This window comes from Oncorhynchus tshawytscha, linkage group LG11 (assembly GCF_018296145.1).
Source record: "Oncorhynchus tshawytscha isolate Ot180627B linkage group LG11, Otsh_v2.0, whole genome shotgun sequence".
NCBI classification, from domain to species: Eukaryota; Metazoa; Chordata; class Actinopteri; order Salmoniformes; family Salmonidae; genus Oncorhynchus; species Oncorhynchus tshawytscha.
In genome coordinates, this window is record NC_056439.1 from 7,930,688 (window position 1) to 7,947,952 (window position 17,265).

At 44.0% G+C, this 17,265-nt stretch overlaps 1 protein-coding gene across 1 annotated transcript in view; it reads right to left on the reverse strand.

Moving 5' to 3' along the window:
* Nucleotides 1-17,265, reverse strand: part of LOC112261386 (sorbin and SH3 domain-containing protein 2) — an 85,937-nt gene that overhangs the window by 33,306 nt on the left and 35,366 nt on the right. The window contains exons 3-8 of the mRNA XM_042330600.1: nucleotides 13,351-13,406; nucleotides 6,721-6,747; nucleotides 6,445-6,566; nucleotides 3,354-3,482; nucleotides 1,734-1,894; nucleotides 551-617 (exon numbers count right to left, since the gene is read on the reverse strand). Of these exons, the coding sequence (XP_042186534.1) occupies nucleotides 551-617; nucleotides 1,734-1,894; nucleotides 3,354-3,482; nucleotides 6,445-6,566; nucleotides 6,721-6,747; nucleotides 13,351-13,406 (562 nt within the window). The remainder of the gene's footprint in view (nucleotides 1-550; nucleotides 618-1,733; nucleotides 1,895-3,353; nucleotides 3,483-6,444; nucleotides 6,567-6,720; nucleotides 6,748-13,350; nucleotides 13,407-17,265) is intronic.

Genomic DNA, 17,265 nt, shown 5'->3' on the forward strand with positions numbered 1-17,265 from the left:
ACTGTTTAAATGTGCTTCAGCACTCGGCGGTCCCGTTCTGTGAGCTTGTTTGGACTAACACTTCGCGGCTGAGACATTGTTGCTCCTAGACGATTCCACTTCACAACAACAGCACTTACAGTTGACCGGGGCAGCTCTAGCAGGGCTGACTTGTTGGAAAGGTGGCATCTTATGACGGTGCCATGTTGAATGTCGCCGAGCTCTTCAGTATGGGGCCATTCTACTGCCAATGTTTGTCTATGGAGATTGCATGGCTATGTGCTCAATTCTATACACCAGTCAGCAACGGGTGTGGCTGAAATAGCTGAATCCACTCATTTGAAGGGGTGTCCCACATACTTTTGTATACATAGTGTACACATGATGCATGCATACACACACAGCCCAGGTGTTTGACCAATCTTCGTGAACAGCAAGGAAAGACAGACCGTAAAGTAAGCATTTCAAGGTATTATATTAGGCGCATGGGACAAATGAAGTGGGATTTGACCGTACATACTGCAATGGAAACACTGTACTGTCTCCTCCAGTCTAGTGCACTTCTGCCCACCTGCTTTGTGAACCATGTGGATCTGCTTGAACATGGTCTTGTACCAGTCCTTCGGCCTATCCACCGTCTGTGGGGAGAGAGGAAACAAAATCACAAATCAAAATGGAGGCTACGGACAGACGGACACGTCGGCAGGCATATGGGGCGGACAGACGGCTCGATAGACGGACAGGACAAGGAGAAGTCTGTGTCCATAGCCACGTGTTTTTTTGCTTGTCCCACACTCAGTCATGTGTCATCGGCTGACAGGGGAAGTTCATCTCATGGCAAGTCCATAACATTGACCACCACTGCAAATGTGACTAGGCAGAAGTGTGTCTATTTCTAGTCCAGAGTGTGTGCGTGTGTGTGTGTGTGACCAGACGTACCCAGATGGCCCAAGCTTGGCCACATCTCCACTAATACCATGGTTACCAGCGAGGGGCCAGAAATATTTTCCACACAGAATCTGTCTCTCTCTGACTATCTGTTTTGGTCTCTCTCCCTCTCCTCTCCCAGTATCCACAGCCTCTCAATAGAGTGTTGACTAGTGTCTGAAGTACTCTTATACATGGCTGAGATACATACACAGACACACTTGGATGCGGGTACACACACACACAGAGAGTGAGAGAGCGAGCGAGCGAGAGCGAGAGAAAGGCTGCTCATTGCCCTGTAGTACAATAGCGAGGACTTTGACTAAGTCCCTAATTACAGCTAGCATACATAGAGAGAGATAGAGAGAGCGAGAGAGAGAAAGGGCTCTGAAGAAGAGGTCTAAAGCTGCTGACATCTCAAAAGCATTCCTCCCACTTGGTCCTGCTCACATATCAGACAGGAGACAAGGCTAGTCAGGGCCAGAGGTGCTCCACACAATGGTGAGTCATGAAACACACATTGTGTGCATTCCAAATGGCACCCTATTCCCCATACAGTGCACTACTTTTGGCCAGGCCACATAGGATTCTGGTCAAAAGTGGTGCACAATAAAGGGAATAGGGTGCCGTGTGGGACAGAGCCATCGTCAACAACCACAAGATATGAAATATAGGCTTACTGCTCTGAACGTGAAAACCATCCCAACTAAAATGAAACAGAACTTTCTAAGCCTTCTTAAAATGTGTTCTTAAAGTAGGTGTCCAGAGAGTTTTTTTCCCCCACTTGTCTTGTCGCGTGTATGACTGCCTGTGTGTCCACGCCTCACCGTGCGAATGGCGATGGGGATGCCCGTGTCATCCACAGGGCCGATGCCCTCGTAGTGGGGCGCCTTGATGACCGACACCCTCTTCTCCTCCTCTGAAAAGCGGGCGATGGGCACCGTGCTGCTCATGCTGGTGTGGCCCGACATCACCGACTCTGAACCTTCTGTATGGTGTGTGTGTAGTGCAGTGTGTAATGCAGTGTGTAATGCAGTGTGTAGTGCAGTGTGTAGTGCAGTGTGTAATGCAGTGTGTAGTGCAGTGTGTAGTGCAGTGTGTAGTGCAGTGTGTAGTGCAGTGTGTAGTGCAGTGTGTAGTGCAGTGTGTAGTGCAGTGTGTAATGCAGTGTGTAGTGCAGTGTGTGCAGGGGGAGAGAAGAGGAGGGAAAAAAAGGGATGAATAGAGGGATGGAAGATGGAAGAGAGGACAGTGAACTGATGTGAGTGATTTGGATGGGCTGGCCCAGAAAACACACACACCCTCTCATCTACAATGTTGGACAAGCCCTTCACAGTAGTGGTGAAACAGTTTATTAGAGATATCCACTGAGTATGCCAAACATTAGGAACACCTTCCTAATATTGAGTTACGCGCCTCAATTCGTCGGGGGAAGGGAATCTACAAGGTGTCGAAAGCGTTCCCACAGGGATGCTGGCCAGTGTTGACTCCAATGCTTCCCACAGTTGTGTCAAGTTGGCTTGATGTCCTTTGGGTGGTGGGACCATTCTTGATACACACTGGAAACTGTTTAGAGTGGAAAAACCCAGCAGCATTGCAGTTCTTGACACACTCAAACCGGTGCGCATGGCACCTACTACCACACCCCGTTCAAAGGCACATACATCTTTTGTCTTGCCCATTCAACCCCCTGAATGACACATACACAATCCACGTCTCGATTGCCTCTAGGCTTAAAAATCCTTCTTTAAACTGTCTCCTCCCCCTTCATCTATACTGATTGAAGTGAATTTAACAAGTGACATCAATAAGGGATCATAGCTGTCACCTGGCCAGTCTGTGTCATGGAAAGAGAAAGCGGTTCCTAACATTTCGTACACTCAGTGTGTATACGGTACATCATAGTACATGTAGGGATGTGCAACGCCGATGTGAGTTATGCCCCGATAAGCATATTCCCACTGCCAGGTTCACTTTGTCAGCAATTCATTTCCCATTGTGTTCCCCTATCGAGTACTTCCCTTCTGCCTCTAATAGGTGTAAATACATCATATCCTGCAAACAATAGTCCCCATTACATCAACTAACTAGACAAGTGCAGAAAATATAAGAGTGAGGGGATCAATATCAGAAAAAACTGAAAGTATGAGTTCAAATAAATCACCACAGTAGCCTGATGACGTGTAAATTCATAGAAATCTGAATACCGGCTATCAATTGGCATACTTTGTGTGGAGGCGTACATTGTGGTTCAGGAACGTTCTTAGCGTAAAGAGTGCTTGGTTAGGTCGTGGTCGTCAAGCCTTATTCTGTGCTCATTATTTTGTTAAAAGGTAGACTCAGTAATATGGCATTGTGGTTAACTGTAGGGCAGCTGCCTGCGTACAATTTATTTAATTTTTTAAAAAATCAGTCCAGGCTGACACGGTCGGGATCCCCACTCTCACCTGCATTCCGACTCTGCACGTGAACCCCTCCTGGGCTGAACGAGGCGGGGAGAGGGGGTAGGCCGGGGGTGAGGACGGTCTCTGGGGGTGGGGAGCACCTCCATTCATTGCCACTTGAATAGCTTGGCCCTGGAGGGGGGACATCAGAACCAGGAGGGTAAAAACAGTGCACTCCCATTTGCAAGAAACAAAGTTTATAGTGGTCAAAACGTGATGGGACAGGCACCCACATAATGTTATCAGCTGGTTAAGACTCGAAGACTCTGTACTGAGAATTGATTAGTCTGTAATAACAATAGGTTTTACCATTAAGACTAAAATGGTTATACGAGTAGACTGTGATTGTTATGAGAGGAGTGCAACAGACAGTATTGGAAAAGCGTGCTGCATCAGAGAAAACACAACAGGTTAGTTAAAAAAGAAGTAGTGGAGTAGTCGGACGTCAACAAACGACATGGGCTTACTTCAAAAAAAAAAAAAAAAAAAAAATCAGGCGTTTCATTATTGGTTAGAAACGACACGTAAAAGCTGGTGTCAAATCCTTGTCACATTGAAAGACCCACAATCATAAACTCCCACAATGAAAAAAAAAAAGACTTAACAGGCATAGGAAAGAAGTTGTTGTAACTAAAAGTTAATGACAGTTGGACAAATCTGGGGTATGTGAGAAACACACAAAAGAGACACGCTAAGGTGGGATAACGATGCATCAAGACATTGTTAGACTAAGCCATCAGAAGAGTGCAACGGGTGATGTTATGACAGTGGGACAGGGGGGGGTAGGGCATACAAGAGCGCCTCACTCAAGACGGGTGAGTGGATTAGTTGGAGGAGCTTGTAAACACGATATTGTTTGGGTGTGGAACAGTTTTGGAGGTTGGGGGGCTCAAGCTTCCTTGGTGTAGCCAGTAATTAGCGACGTTGTGGGGGGATAGTTACGTTAGTGGCAGCAGCGGCGGAAGTTAGCGGCGGCGCCTCGTCGGAGCCCGTGGTGGACGACATGTGGCTGAGGGTGGGCGAGGGTGAGGGAGACACGCCGGGGGAGTCCAGGCTGCAGATCTGGAGCTCCTCCAGGAGGCCCACCGTGGAGGACGAATACTGGCTGAGCGCTGACACTGTCACGGGGGAGAGCGAGGGTGACCTGCCCCCCATACCTCCACCAGCACTAACCATGCTAATGCTAACACCGCCGACTACGCCAATTTTGTCCATTCGGTCCCCCCCGCCGTGCTCCAAGGTGGCATATGGGGACGGGACGTACGGAGTGGGCAACAGGGCTTTGAGGCCCGCCATGTAGTCCAGTGAGTCGGCGCTGTGGCGGTTGTAAGGGGAGCGCCGGGCGCTGTGGTCGGGGGAGCAGGGTTGAGGAGGCGAGCCCTGGTAGAATGGAAGGGGGTTATGTAGGAGGAAGAAAGGGAGAGAGTTTAATGATGCGGCTGTGCATGGTTGGATGGTCCAAACGGGGCAGGAAGTGACACTGTGTGTGACATAAAATGATGTGCTGTTTTGTCGCACTGCATTATAGTGTGCAGACTGTTGTTACCTTCACTGTGGGGTAAGAGGATTAGTGCAATCACAGTGTTTGAAGATATTGGACACTGAAGAAAACACACTGTGCTTTAAATCTGGCCAACCCCCTGACAAACGCACAAACACACGCACAATCACAGTTAGTCTGGTTGGTTGGTTGTGCCTGACAAACCACTGTGGTGCTGTTGAAGAAGAACTGACAGAGGTTGATTAGGAAACTGAAACTCAGTTATAGTACCAGCACATTCGCTTCGGCCGGTCGAGTTGGAACTGGAGGGGGGCCTTTCACCTTCCTGGCCTCCCCAGGGTCAGAAGCTGGGGCTGGGGCCTTGGGCTCCAGGGTGGGGGCCTTGGAGCCCGGTGGTTTGGGGCACCGCGGAGCCATCTGGATGGAGAGAGAGGCTGTGTGATGGCTTTGGGAGCCGATGGAGGACTCTCTATGGGGGGGAAGGTTAGAGGGAGGAGGGGAGGTGGTGAGAGCCTCGGGCTGGGGGACGGGCTGGTGGGAGGGCGGATCAGGGATGGTGACGGGGGTGAGTCTGAGAGAGGACACCTTGCGCTCTGCAGCCTGAAGCTGGGTGGTGGTGGAGGAAGTAGCAGTGGAGGCTTTGACCTTGCTGGTGACACTGTGGATGGGGTTGGGTTCTGGTTCAGATTGGGGTACAGAAGAGGTGGTTGTGCTCTGGTGGTGGGAGTAAGAAGACGTGCTCTTGACTGTGTAAGACTCTTTGAGGACGGCCTTCTCGTTGGAGAGGGCTAGCATCCCGTGTCCGAGGGTCTTGGCTAGAAGGGAGCTGTAGGAGGGGGGGATAGCGCCTGTGGCGGGGGAGGGGTAGCTCTCTCTCCTAGGGGGCGGGAGGGGGACCTGATTGACAGCCTGTGCAGCCAATTAGAATCAGAGAAGGAAAACAGCAACAAACATCGTTTATCAATGGAACGATTGAAATAAAGATATGAGACGGACAAAATCCAGTCCAAAGTAAAATACAAGACCAATACACCCTTGACTGGGATATATTCAGGTTTTTTTTCTCTCTATGTTGTAAACATTTTATGAGGTTGTGGTGCGATTTATTTCCCACTTTAAAGCCAACATCATAAAAATGTGGCCTGAAATCAAACAGAGATCATTTTAGAAGATTGAAGAGATGTGTGGAGCAGACTGCTTCCTGGCTGCGTTTATTATCCCCAAATGACACAGACACACACTCACACTCCTCTGGGGGGGAAGAAAGGAATCTTTGATTAGTCTCTTCATCGCCGCTGGAAAACAACAAACTTATCAACTTGAATCAACAGAACAACTTGACAGGGGAAATTCTCTGGAGGCACTGGTGGTGAAGGAATGAAGGAATAACACTGTCGGATTTATTCACATTATAAACTTCCCGATAAAGAATGCTTTAATACTACGGATTCAACCATGGTAGCTTTGCCACTCAACTCAAATCAGTGTGGTGTAAAAACTCTGGTTAAACGGATTAAACATCTTAAAATGCTGTATAGGAATTCAACAATGCACAGTGTGTGTGTGTGTGTGTGTGTGTGTGTGTGTATTCACCTGTGTGGGGGACCTCTTGTCTTGCAGGTTGGGCCTGACGCTGCGGAAGCCCTTGGCGGCCAAGGAGGAAGTGATGTCGTCGCCGTTCCTTAGGCCATCGGTGCTGCGTGACCTCCAAGCATCTGGAACACACACACACACACACACACACACACACACAATACAATTCTACATGACAACTAGACCCTTGATGCCAACCCATGATGTATCTCTTTTCACTCAATTGGATGTGAGCATCGTGTCAAGATAAGACGGACCACGTTGAACTGCAGTTACCTGAATCTGACGAGTGAGACTCGCTCCCTGCGAGGAGAAAAGAAACACACACATTAACGTGACTTTTGGTGTGCATGTCTAGACGCAGGGTCCTCGTCAACATGCAGCAAAAGAGACATTGGAATGGTGGGTTCAGTAGTTTGAATACATATGCAAACGAATGAGACAGACTTCTGAAAGAGGGGGAGAAGAACATTTAGGGAAGGAAAAAGGGACAATTCAATGACACGTAGAAGGGATACGGCTAATATGGAGTGCTGTCAGAGGCACGTCTATTCTACACCGTCGATTTCTAGCAGATTGTTCCCCAATGTTGCGTTCTACACAATCTATCCTCATCTGAACGTTCCGCAACGTTGTGCCCTTCTGAACGCAGCCCTTACAAAAGCCAATAGAGCCGAGACAAAGCCAGGACATTATGACCCAGTGGACACAAGAGAGATAGAAACCAGGGTCATGTTCTTTCAGCACCAAACGGAAACAAATAAGATGGAAACGGGGAGGTACAATCTGAACTTTTCCGAATTAAAAAAATGCTTGTTTTCCATTGCAAAACATTTTGCCACGCTGTGCCCTATTGAACATGACCCTGAGTTACCGTCCACATATCCCAACTGCTATTAACGCGAGTGTCAAATAGAATATAGATTTATAAATCTATTAGAGGTAAGAGGACATACAGCAGCTAACCAGCTAGATACACTCAACGTGGCCCAAAACAAAGTAACACGGCTAACTAACTAACAAATAATTATAGTTACCAAATAAATCATTGCAGTCGCTAAATGTATTTTATCAGAACACCACATTGACCATATAGATTATAGCCAAGCTGCATACGGACATATGATGGTGTATGATGTGTTTTTATCTTCTAGCACAGTGGACTAAACTAATTACCACACCAGCTGAATCAGTTGGTACTGGAATAGATCAAATAAGTGGAACTGGGGGGTACTCAATGAAAGGTTTAGGAAACACTACTGTAGAAGATGGGAAGAGGTTGCTGTTATTGGGGGGAGCCTACTGAACACAGACATACAGTACCATCAGCCTACCTAAAGAATCTATTTCAAACCCCATAGGTTTGACTATGGTTGGCTTCGGAGAGAGCAGCAGAGTGGGAAACTGATGACAGGGAAGCCAACACAAAGCCAGAAAAGAAAGGAATCTCCCAACCAGTCAGAATAAAAACTCTAAAGAGGCTTGGCTAAGTTAGCAGTTTATGAGGTAGGAGAGAGCTATGAGAAATATATGGAAAGAGGGATGAGACAGTCGGGGTCAGGGAGATGACAGGGAATTCTGGGTATCCGGAGATATTCCACGTCGACAGGATATGTTGTTAATAGCTGATGCCGTCGTGTGCAAAGCCATTGCTGCCTTGCATTTTCGGGGGAGATGTCTTTCACTACGTTACCCATGAGCAACGAGGGGGAGTGGTCTATTACTTTTCACGGCAGGGAAATTAAAATGTGGTTTCCAACCCCCACTGAGCGCTAGCTGGGTCCCTAAAATGAACAGCCTGAGGCAGACCGCACTTCAATCTGTCAACTTGTTCTATACAGCAGATTTGAGGTGATTTGAGGTGCTTAACCACAGATCTAAAATTAGATTATCGTACCTTTCAACCCTGGCTTTAGTCATTGGGGATGGCATAATATCTGACCCTGTATCAGTGATTAAGGCCAACCTTGATGCTAGGTCACCACACCCTTTAGACCAGGGATTGTCAAATAGGTTTGGCCTCGGGACAATTTTTTTCTGAGCTAATAGTTGGTGGGACAGAACATAATTAGCCTATAATATTAGCACAATTAATTGGCCTACATTACAAATTGAACAACATTTTTAACATCTGATAGTACATAATCAATTCATAGTATATAATACATTCAGTGACTAACAATGGTCTTGATCTGATTACGCTCCTATTCAATTATAATTTGTCTATTTCACTGTGTGTTGATTGGTTGGGACAAATAGGTCTACATAGCCTACTGTAGGGCTCACTACTTTTTGTAACGTCAACATTCGTTCAGAAACAATTAGCTCCATAGCTCCATGCTTATCTGGAGATATTTAGATCACAAGCTGACAGTATTTTATGTTTGAGCAGGCTATCCCAATACAGACATCAACTTTTTTTATCTTTAAATTATTGTTTTATGTAGGACGTTACATTTTTGAAAAATGTGAAAAACTTCTATTAGGCCGTATATTTGGTTCTTGTGAAAGACGCTGTTGAGCCTCATCGCCTACCTGAGCCACTTAAGTTATTTTATATGGGCCTAGGTTCGGAAGAAAGACTCGTCGTTTGTAAAATTAAAATGTAGATTATTGTTGAATTACTCGACGGGTGTAGTTTTCCTCCATCTGCTGCTGTGCAACACTTGTATAACAAGTTTGCTATATTTTCAGCACCTGGCGCTGTTCACCTATTGATTGCGCTGTGGTTGCAGCTTTACGTTTCAGCACCTCAAAACGGTCCGCTACCTGCTTTATTAGCTGACTGTCTTCTGCATTCTCTCACCTCGTGAATGAAGTTAAAATGTAACTATAGCATTATTTAGGTAGCGTAACTTCCTTCTTTAATGAAAAAAAAAATCATAATTAATTTGGGGGGTCCTAATAATATTGCTGGCAGGCAAAATTTGGCCCGCAGACCGCCAGTTGGGGAACCCTGCTTTAGACTATGCAATACCCTCACAAGCAATATTTGTGTTTGATGTCAGTCCATGAAGATTAAAGTCAAAGACAAACACACAACATCCCTGTCTGTTTCCCACTAGATCCAAGCTCAGAGCCAAAATGTAGGGTAAGAGTGAGTCGGGGTTGCCATGGTTTCGAGCCACCACAGCACCATTTCTAAATTGGTCACGCCACACCGTGTACAGTGCACACATCCGCTGCAAAGCACATTGGGAATCCCCTCGACTCGAACAGAGCCCAGTCTTACCCAATCACAGCAAAGCTCTGAGAAACGGACACAAACCATCTAGTTTCTCAGAGGAATGAAAACAGAACAAAGGGGGAAGAAAAGAGAGTGATATTGAGTGATATTGAGTGATAGCAGAGGATAAAGGAGAGGAAACGGAGTGACAGATCGTGAGAAGGACGCTGGTGCCAGAGGATAACAAACGATGGTTGTCACAGGGAGTAAGACAAAATGAAAGCAACAGGAAGTGAATGATGTCAGGGCGGTGGAAGGGATGAGGTGGAAGAAAAGACAACATTTAAACAAAGTGGCCATTTTATGTCTTGATAGAACATGAAACCCCATGAAGGACACTATTAAATAGAATGGTATGGAGTATTAACAATATTAACAACAGTAATTTACTCAATTACAGTGCATTCGGAAAGTATTCGGACCCCAACTTTTTCCACATTGTTACGTTACAGCCTTATTCTAAAATGGATCGATTCCCCCTTCAATCTACACACAATACCCCATAATGACAAAGCAAAAACAGGTTTTTCCAAATGTAAAAATAAATAATGGAAATATCACATTTACATAAGTATTCAGAGCCTTTACTCAGTACTTTGTTGAAGCACCTTTGGCAGCGATTACAGCCTTGAGTCTTCTTGGGTATGACTCTACAAGCCTGGTACATCTGTATTTGGGGAGTTTATCCTATTCTTCTGTGCAGATCCTCTCAAGCTCTGTCAGGTTGGATGGGGAGTGTCGCTGCACAGCTATTTTAAGCCTGGATTCCAACTGTGCCACTCAAGGACATTCAGAGTTGTCCCGAAACCACTCCTACGTTGTCTTGGCTGAATGCTTAGGGTCGTTGTCCTGTTGGAAGATAAACCTTCACCAGTCTGAGGTCCTGAGCGCTCTGGAGCAGGTTTTCATCAAGGATCTCTCTGTACTTTGCTCCGCTCATCTTTTCCTCAACCCTGACAAGTCTCCCAGTCTATTCTGCTGAAAAACATACCCAAAAGGATGATGCTGCCACCACCATGCTTCACCGTAGGGATGGTGCCAGGTTTCCTTCAGACATGACATTTGGCATCAAGGCCAAAGAGTTCGATCTTTGTTTCATCAGACCAGATAATCTGATTTCCCATGGTCTGATAGTCCTTTAGGTGCCTGTTGGCAAACTCCGGCTTCCGTCTGGCCACTTTAACATAAAGGCCTGATTGGTTCTCCCATTACCATAGAGGAACTCTGGAGCTCTGTCAAGAGTGACCATTGGGTTCTTGGTTAAATCCCTGACCAAGGCCATTCTCCCCCAATTGCTCAGTTTGGTCGGGTGGCCAGCTCTAGGTGGTTCCTAACTTTTTTCATTTAAGAATGATGGAGGCCACTGTTCTTGGGGACCTTCAATGCTGCAGAAATGTTTTTGTACCCTTCCCCAGATCTGTGCCTCGACACAATCCTGTCTCTGAGCTCTACGAACAGGTGTTTGAATTTGCAAATCATATCCAATCAATTGAATTTACCACAGGTGGACTCCAACCAAGTTGTAGAAACATCTCAAGGACAATCAATGGAAACAGGATGCACCTGAGCTCAATTTCGAGTTTCATACTTTTTATACATTTGCAAAAAAAAAAAAAAAACATCCTAAAAACCTGTTTTCGCTTCGTCATTATGGGGTATTGTGTGTAGATTGATGAGAATTATTATTTTTTAAATCAATTTTAGAATAAGGCTGTAACGTAACAAAAATGTGGAAAGAGTCAAGTGGTATGAATCCTTCCCGAATGCACTGCACGTCTTATTTGCGCATCGTCAAAAGTTGCACTGATTGACTGTGTTAGCAAGGCCTTCACTTACCCCCTTCAACATCCGTGGGACTCAATGATCGTCTGTACAGGCCTGCGTATGTGTGTTAGGGATACGGGTTGTGTTTTGTTGGTGTGAGTGTGTGTATTAGGTGTGTGTGTTAGTACCTGTAGCCAGATTCGGGACACTCTGGACCCGCTTCATGTGGGAGCGGGTGACTAGCAAGGCGGTGATTTTGCGAGTGTGTCCTCCGCTATCTGAGAAAGCACAGCCAGCAGCCACGGCAGCAGAAAGCAGCACACACACACACACGCACAAGCCAAAGGCCCCCCAAGAAAGAGAAGGCAAAGCACATGCATTACAATGGCTCCATTCTCATAAGTAATGGGGGACGGGTGGAGGATGACGGCTCATGTCGGGATGGATGGAGGGAATAGTCTGTACTGACATACGTCATAGTATCCTATGCCATCATACACAGTGTTGTTGTTTGGCTTGTCAGCAGGAAGTTGCCCACTGTGATGTCATATCACTGACTGATTGTCTATGTGTCTACTCTCTTAGGTTGTCAATACTGAATAGAACTAAAACTATAAAGGAGAGATTCTATAAGAATCACCAAAAACCTCTCTTAACCGATTGTGTGTTTGTTTACATTCTGGTCAATTCAGGCATGCAGTAAAACACACAGTAATTAAAAGTCCCCCTTCCTACTTCATATGAACTATGACCTCAGCGCAGATTAACGTTCATGCTTGCTTGGTCATCGACGTGGGAGTAATGAAACACTGTTTATTTCTCCAAGAGGGCACAGAGTCACTCTGCATGCAAAACGTTTCAGCGCACCCTGCCATTTCGAAGGCAACGTTCTGTTGGCAAACACTGTGGGATGTTCAGTGACTCAATCACTCGTGATGTAAACATTAACCAAAGCTGGAGCAAAGCTCTGATTGCAATGTCATGGAAACTTAATGAGGGCATATGCCTGGCAGACTTGATAAGAGCATTCTAGATTGCGCGGAGGCTATTGGCACCTCGATAGGTCTGTGCGCTGTGAACAATTGCCATAGCAGGAACAAATCCAGACTTTCATTGGCAGAGTAACAGACGGCGTAGGAGTGTAATAACACTAAGTGAAGGATTTGTCATCATAGCTACTGTAATGAAACACTCCATACATTTTGGGATGCGGGCCAAGTTTAAGATGGAGCTTTAGAGGCCGATTTATGAATTAGAGGCCGATTTATGAATGAGAGGATTTACGTGGGTGTATAAGTAGATCATAAAGCAATGGAATATGTGTAATGCCTCTATGCATCTACATTATAGAGCAGGGGTGGCCGTCACTCCTCCTGGAGAGCTGTTGGATGGGGGGCATTTTGCTTCAACCCTGTTGTAACACAAGCTCCTATGAGCAGCTGATTGGGAGGGTTGGGTTTGTTAGAGCAGGGTCGGAGTGAAACCCTGCAGGAGAGTAGCTCTCCAGGAGGAAGGCTGGCTACCCTTGCGCTATACGTTTCATTGATCAAGGCTGGAATCGGCCGTCCTTCATTCAAAGCTTTTCTGAATGCTAGGCTAATGCTAACAAGATGCCGATCCTCTTAACAGCTCTTATAAGTCTTCAAACAGATCATTTGTTATAAAAACAAATATATAAAATACGAGATCTGTTGCGAACTTGCCTCAATCTGAATCTTGAAATGAAATGAGAGTTGGTTGAAAAAAAAGAAAGAAAAGAAACCGATGACATAGCTAAAAGCAACTCCGGCAGCAAGCAGTACTCAACAGCTGGCAAATGTCAACGAACACGGATATGCGCAATGCCTGGAGGTCAACATCCTAACGTGTGTGTGCGCTTGTGTTGCGTGGGGTTTAAAAACAGGCCCATCACATACCTGTATTCATGTTGAAGAGTTCTCCTAACAGTTCTACCGTCGCTGGGTACACTTTCCTGGAATAAAGGAATCAGAGATAGCGGTTGGATTATTGCCCACTGTACAGCCCTCGGATGAAACAGAAATCCTACTTCTCTTTCACATTACCTGGTGCAATTCAGCTCGTCATGCCACGTGAAATGGACATTGTGGATAATACATGTACTGTACCTCAAAAAGTTCTCCATCAGAAATAACTTGAGTCTGACTCAAAAACTTTTTAAAAGTCTCTTAAGGGGGGACATTTTGACTACAAAAAGTAGTGCGGTTGTAAAAACAGACCTAATTTCCTCAAATAGTTCCAACATGCATTCCTCCCATTGGTGTTTAAGGGCAGCAGAATTAACATTGCCCCAGTTTTGTGCCAGGCTCAACACGACTCGTAGCCTAAAATGAACATTCATTCTTGTTTGTTTGTCGTTTTCTTAACTTCTGAAATCAGGTGGATTACTGCTCGGTTGGACACCAGTCCTAGCAGTCATACAGTAGCTAGGGTAGCTGCATCTCTGCAGAGTAGCTCCTGGAATTGAGTATCACAAGCATGTAGTCGTGGAATGTGAAACATTTTACATTTTCCTTCCTTTAATCTATATTGTATGAGGAAACCCCCTTGAGTTGTGCAGCTATTTCCCAGGGGACATACTTTAAGAAAACATTTTTACATGAATTTATTGGAGGTAATAAAATATATATCCAATCATTTGTGCAACTACGTGGATGATAATATAAATTCAACTTGAAGCACTGAACATATATTATACATGGATAACTGAATTTATAAAACAACAAATCTATAAATATTGCATAATATTATAGGCTACACATAGTATGGTCTTTTGTGTGATGGCCTAAGAAAACCGACTTCCTGCTTCACTGAGCACAAGGGTTCTGTCACAAGTTAGATCTACAGATACATAACTCGTAAGGACAGAGCGCCAAACAGAGGGACGGGCAGAAACAAACGGGTTCACTTGTGGAGCGATGAGCTCGCGGCTGACGGGCGAATCAAAATCAATTAGTGTACCTTAGATCTGGCACGTCTTAATGCATCCTCCCTGCCTCGCTGTCGACCGGAAACAAAGCTAACCTTACTTTTAAAATGAGGCCATTTTCCAACTTACAACAATCTTCCTCTGAAAATCCCTGGCAGAACTTAGCCTTAGTTTAGTAAGATATGGAGCAAAAATATCACCTTTCTTTTGAGATATTCCCTTTGAGTGTCTGCTATGTTTTAAAACATTTTTTTTATGTCACTCAATGTCCGCGCTGTCACACTGGCATAACGTCATGATAAGGGACTGATAAATGCTACAGGCCAACAATACAGCTACTTAACTGTACCGTATGTACCCGTACCAAACATACACCAAATGCAATTTCTTAATGCTGTACATGATGGGTGATGAATCAGCTCTGAAAATACTCTTGTCCATGATTGATATGGAAAAGAGCCCTGTTGGAAAGTCCAGGCCTTGGTATGTTTGTGTACACGTTGTTTCGTACTTCAGAATGTATTCACACACCTTTACACTAATCCATAATGTCAAAGTGGAAACCTGTTTGTCGAAAATTTTAGAAATGTATAAAAAAAAATGAAAAGCTGAAATGTCTTCAGTGAATAAGTATTCAACCCCTTTGTTAGGGTAAGCCTAAATAAGCTCAGGAGTAAAAATGTGCTTAAATTGTATAAGAAGTTGCATGGACTCATTCAGTGTTGAATAATAGTGGTCAACATGATTTTTGATTGACTACCCCATCTCTGTAACCCACATAAAATGATCTATAAAAAAGGTGCCTCAAATCGAGTAGTGAATTTCAAAACACAGATTCATCCAAAGACCAGCAAGATTTTTCAATGCCTTGCAAAGAAGGGCACCGATTGGTAGATGTGAATATTCTATATTTTTTTAATAAGACGCTGAATATCCCTTTGAGCATGGTAAAGTTATTCATTACTGTAGGCTTTGGATGGTGTATTAATGCACCCAGTCACTACAAATATGCAGGCATTCTTCCTAACTGAGTTGCTGGAGAGGAAACAACATTGAATGCTCCGGTGCTTGAAATTCACTAGTTAAAATTATTATTGAAAATCTGCTTGAAAGTCTAAAGTTAAAGACCTGTAAATGGTTGTCTAGCAATGATCAACAAATTAACTTGACAGAGCTTGAAGAATTTTCTGAAATAACAAAAATGGGCTAATATTGTACAATCTAGGCATGCAAAGCTCTTTCCCAGAAAGACTCACAGCTGCAATCGCTGCCAAAGGTGCTTCTACAAAGTATTGACTCAGGGGTGTGAATACTTATGGAAATTAGATTTCTGTAATATATATATATATATATATATATATATATGGGCCTATAATGATAGGCCTGTTTACCAATTGATTCTGGAATATAATTTGTAAATGCTTTATGACAAACACATAATTCAGCTACTTAACTATTCACCCAGACCCTCTATTAGTTTAAATGAGAACGTGTTAGTGCTGGGTTAGAACAAAAATTTGCGCCATCGAAGGTACCCCTAAACTGAAAAAGCTTAAAAGTACTACTAGAAAACACCATCACACCATTATTTCTAGCCAACCATTTACAATAAAACATGGTCACACAGAAGCTAAACAAAAGGTAACGCACAGTAATACATTAAGTTACAAAGCCTTGTAAACGTTTTGTTTACAAATGCACAAGTTAGCAGTTGTGACACAGAGGATTAGGTTAGCCACAGAGAGATGTTACTAGGCAGAGGGCACAGAATTGTGTTAAAAAAAATAAAATAAAAAAGTGTTAAACAAATCAAAAAATATTTTATATTTGAGATTCTTCAAATAGCTACCCTTTTCCTAGACAGCTTTGCACACTCTAAAAGGACACCATTGCTCATGTTTCTTGGCCCAAGCAAGTCTCTTCTTATTAAGTGTCCTTCTATAGTAGTTTCTTTGCAGCAATTCGACCATGAAGGTCTGATTCACGCAGTCTCCTCTGAACAGTTGATGTTGAGATGTCTGTTACTTGAACTCTATGAAGATATTATTTGGGCTGCAATTTCTGGTTGGTAACTGTAATTAACATATCCTCTGAAGCAGAGGTAACTCTGGGTATTCCATTCCTGTGGCGGTCCTCATGAGAGCCAATTTCATCATACTGCTTGATGGTTTTTGCGACTGCATTTGAAGAAACTTTCAAAGTTCTTGAAATTTTCCGGATTGACTGACCATCATGTCTTAAAGTAATGGTCTGTCGTTTCTCTTTGCTTATTTGAGCTGTTCTTGACATCATTTGGACTTCGTCTTTTACCAAATAGGGCTATCTTCTGTATACCCCCCCCTACCTTGTCACAACACAACAGATTAGCTTAAACTTAATAAGGAAAGAAATTCCACAAATTAACTTAACATGCATTCCAGGTGACTACCTCATGAAGCTGGTTGAGAGAATACCAAGTGTGCAAAGCTGTCATCAAGGCAAAAGGTGGATATTTGAATGAATATATTTTAATTTGTTTAACACTTTTTTGGTTACTACATGATTCCATATTTGTTATTTCATAGTTGATGTCTTCACTATTATTCTACAATGTAGAAAACCGTACAAAGAAAAACACTGGAATGAGTAGGTGTCCAAACTTTTGACAAGTACAGTTGAAGTCGGAAGTTTACATACACCTTAGCCAAATATATTTAAACTCAGTTTTTCACAATTCCTTACATTTAATCATAGTAAAAATTCCCTGTCTTAGGTCAGGTAGAATCACCACTTTATTTTAAGAATGTGAAAATGTCAGAATAATAGTAGAGAATGATTTAATCCAGCTTTTATTTCTTTCATCACATTCCTAGTGGGTCAGAAGTTTACATACACTCAATTAGCA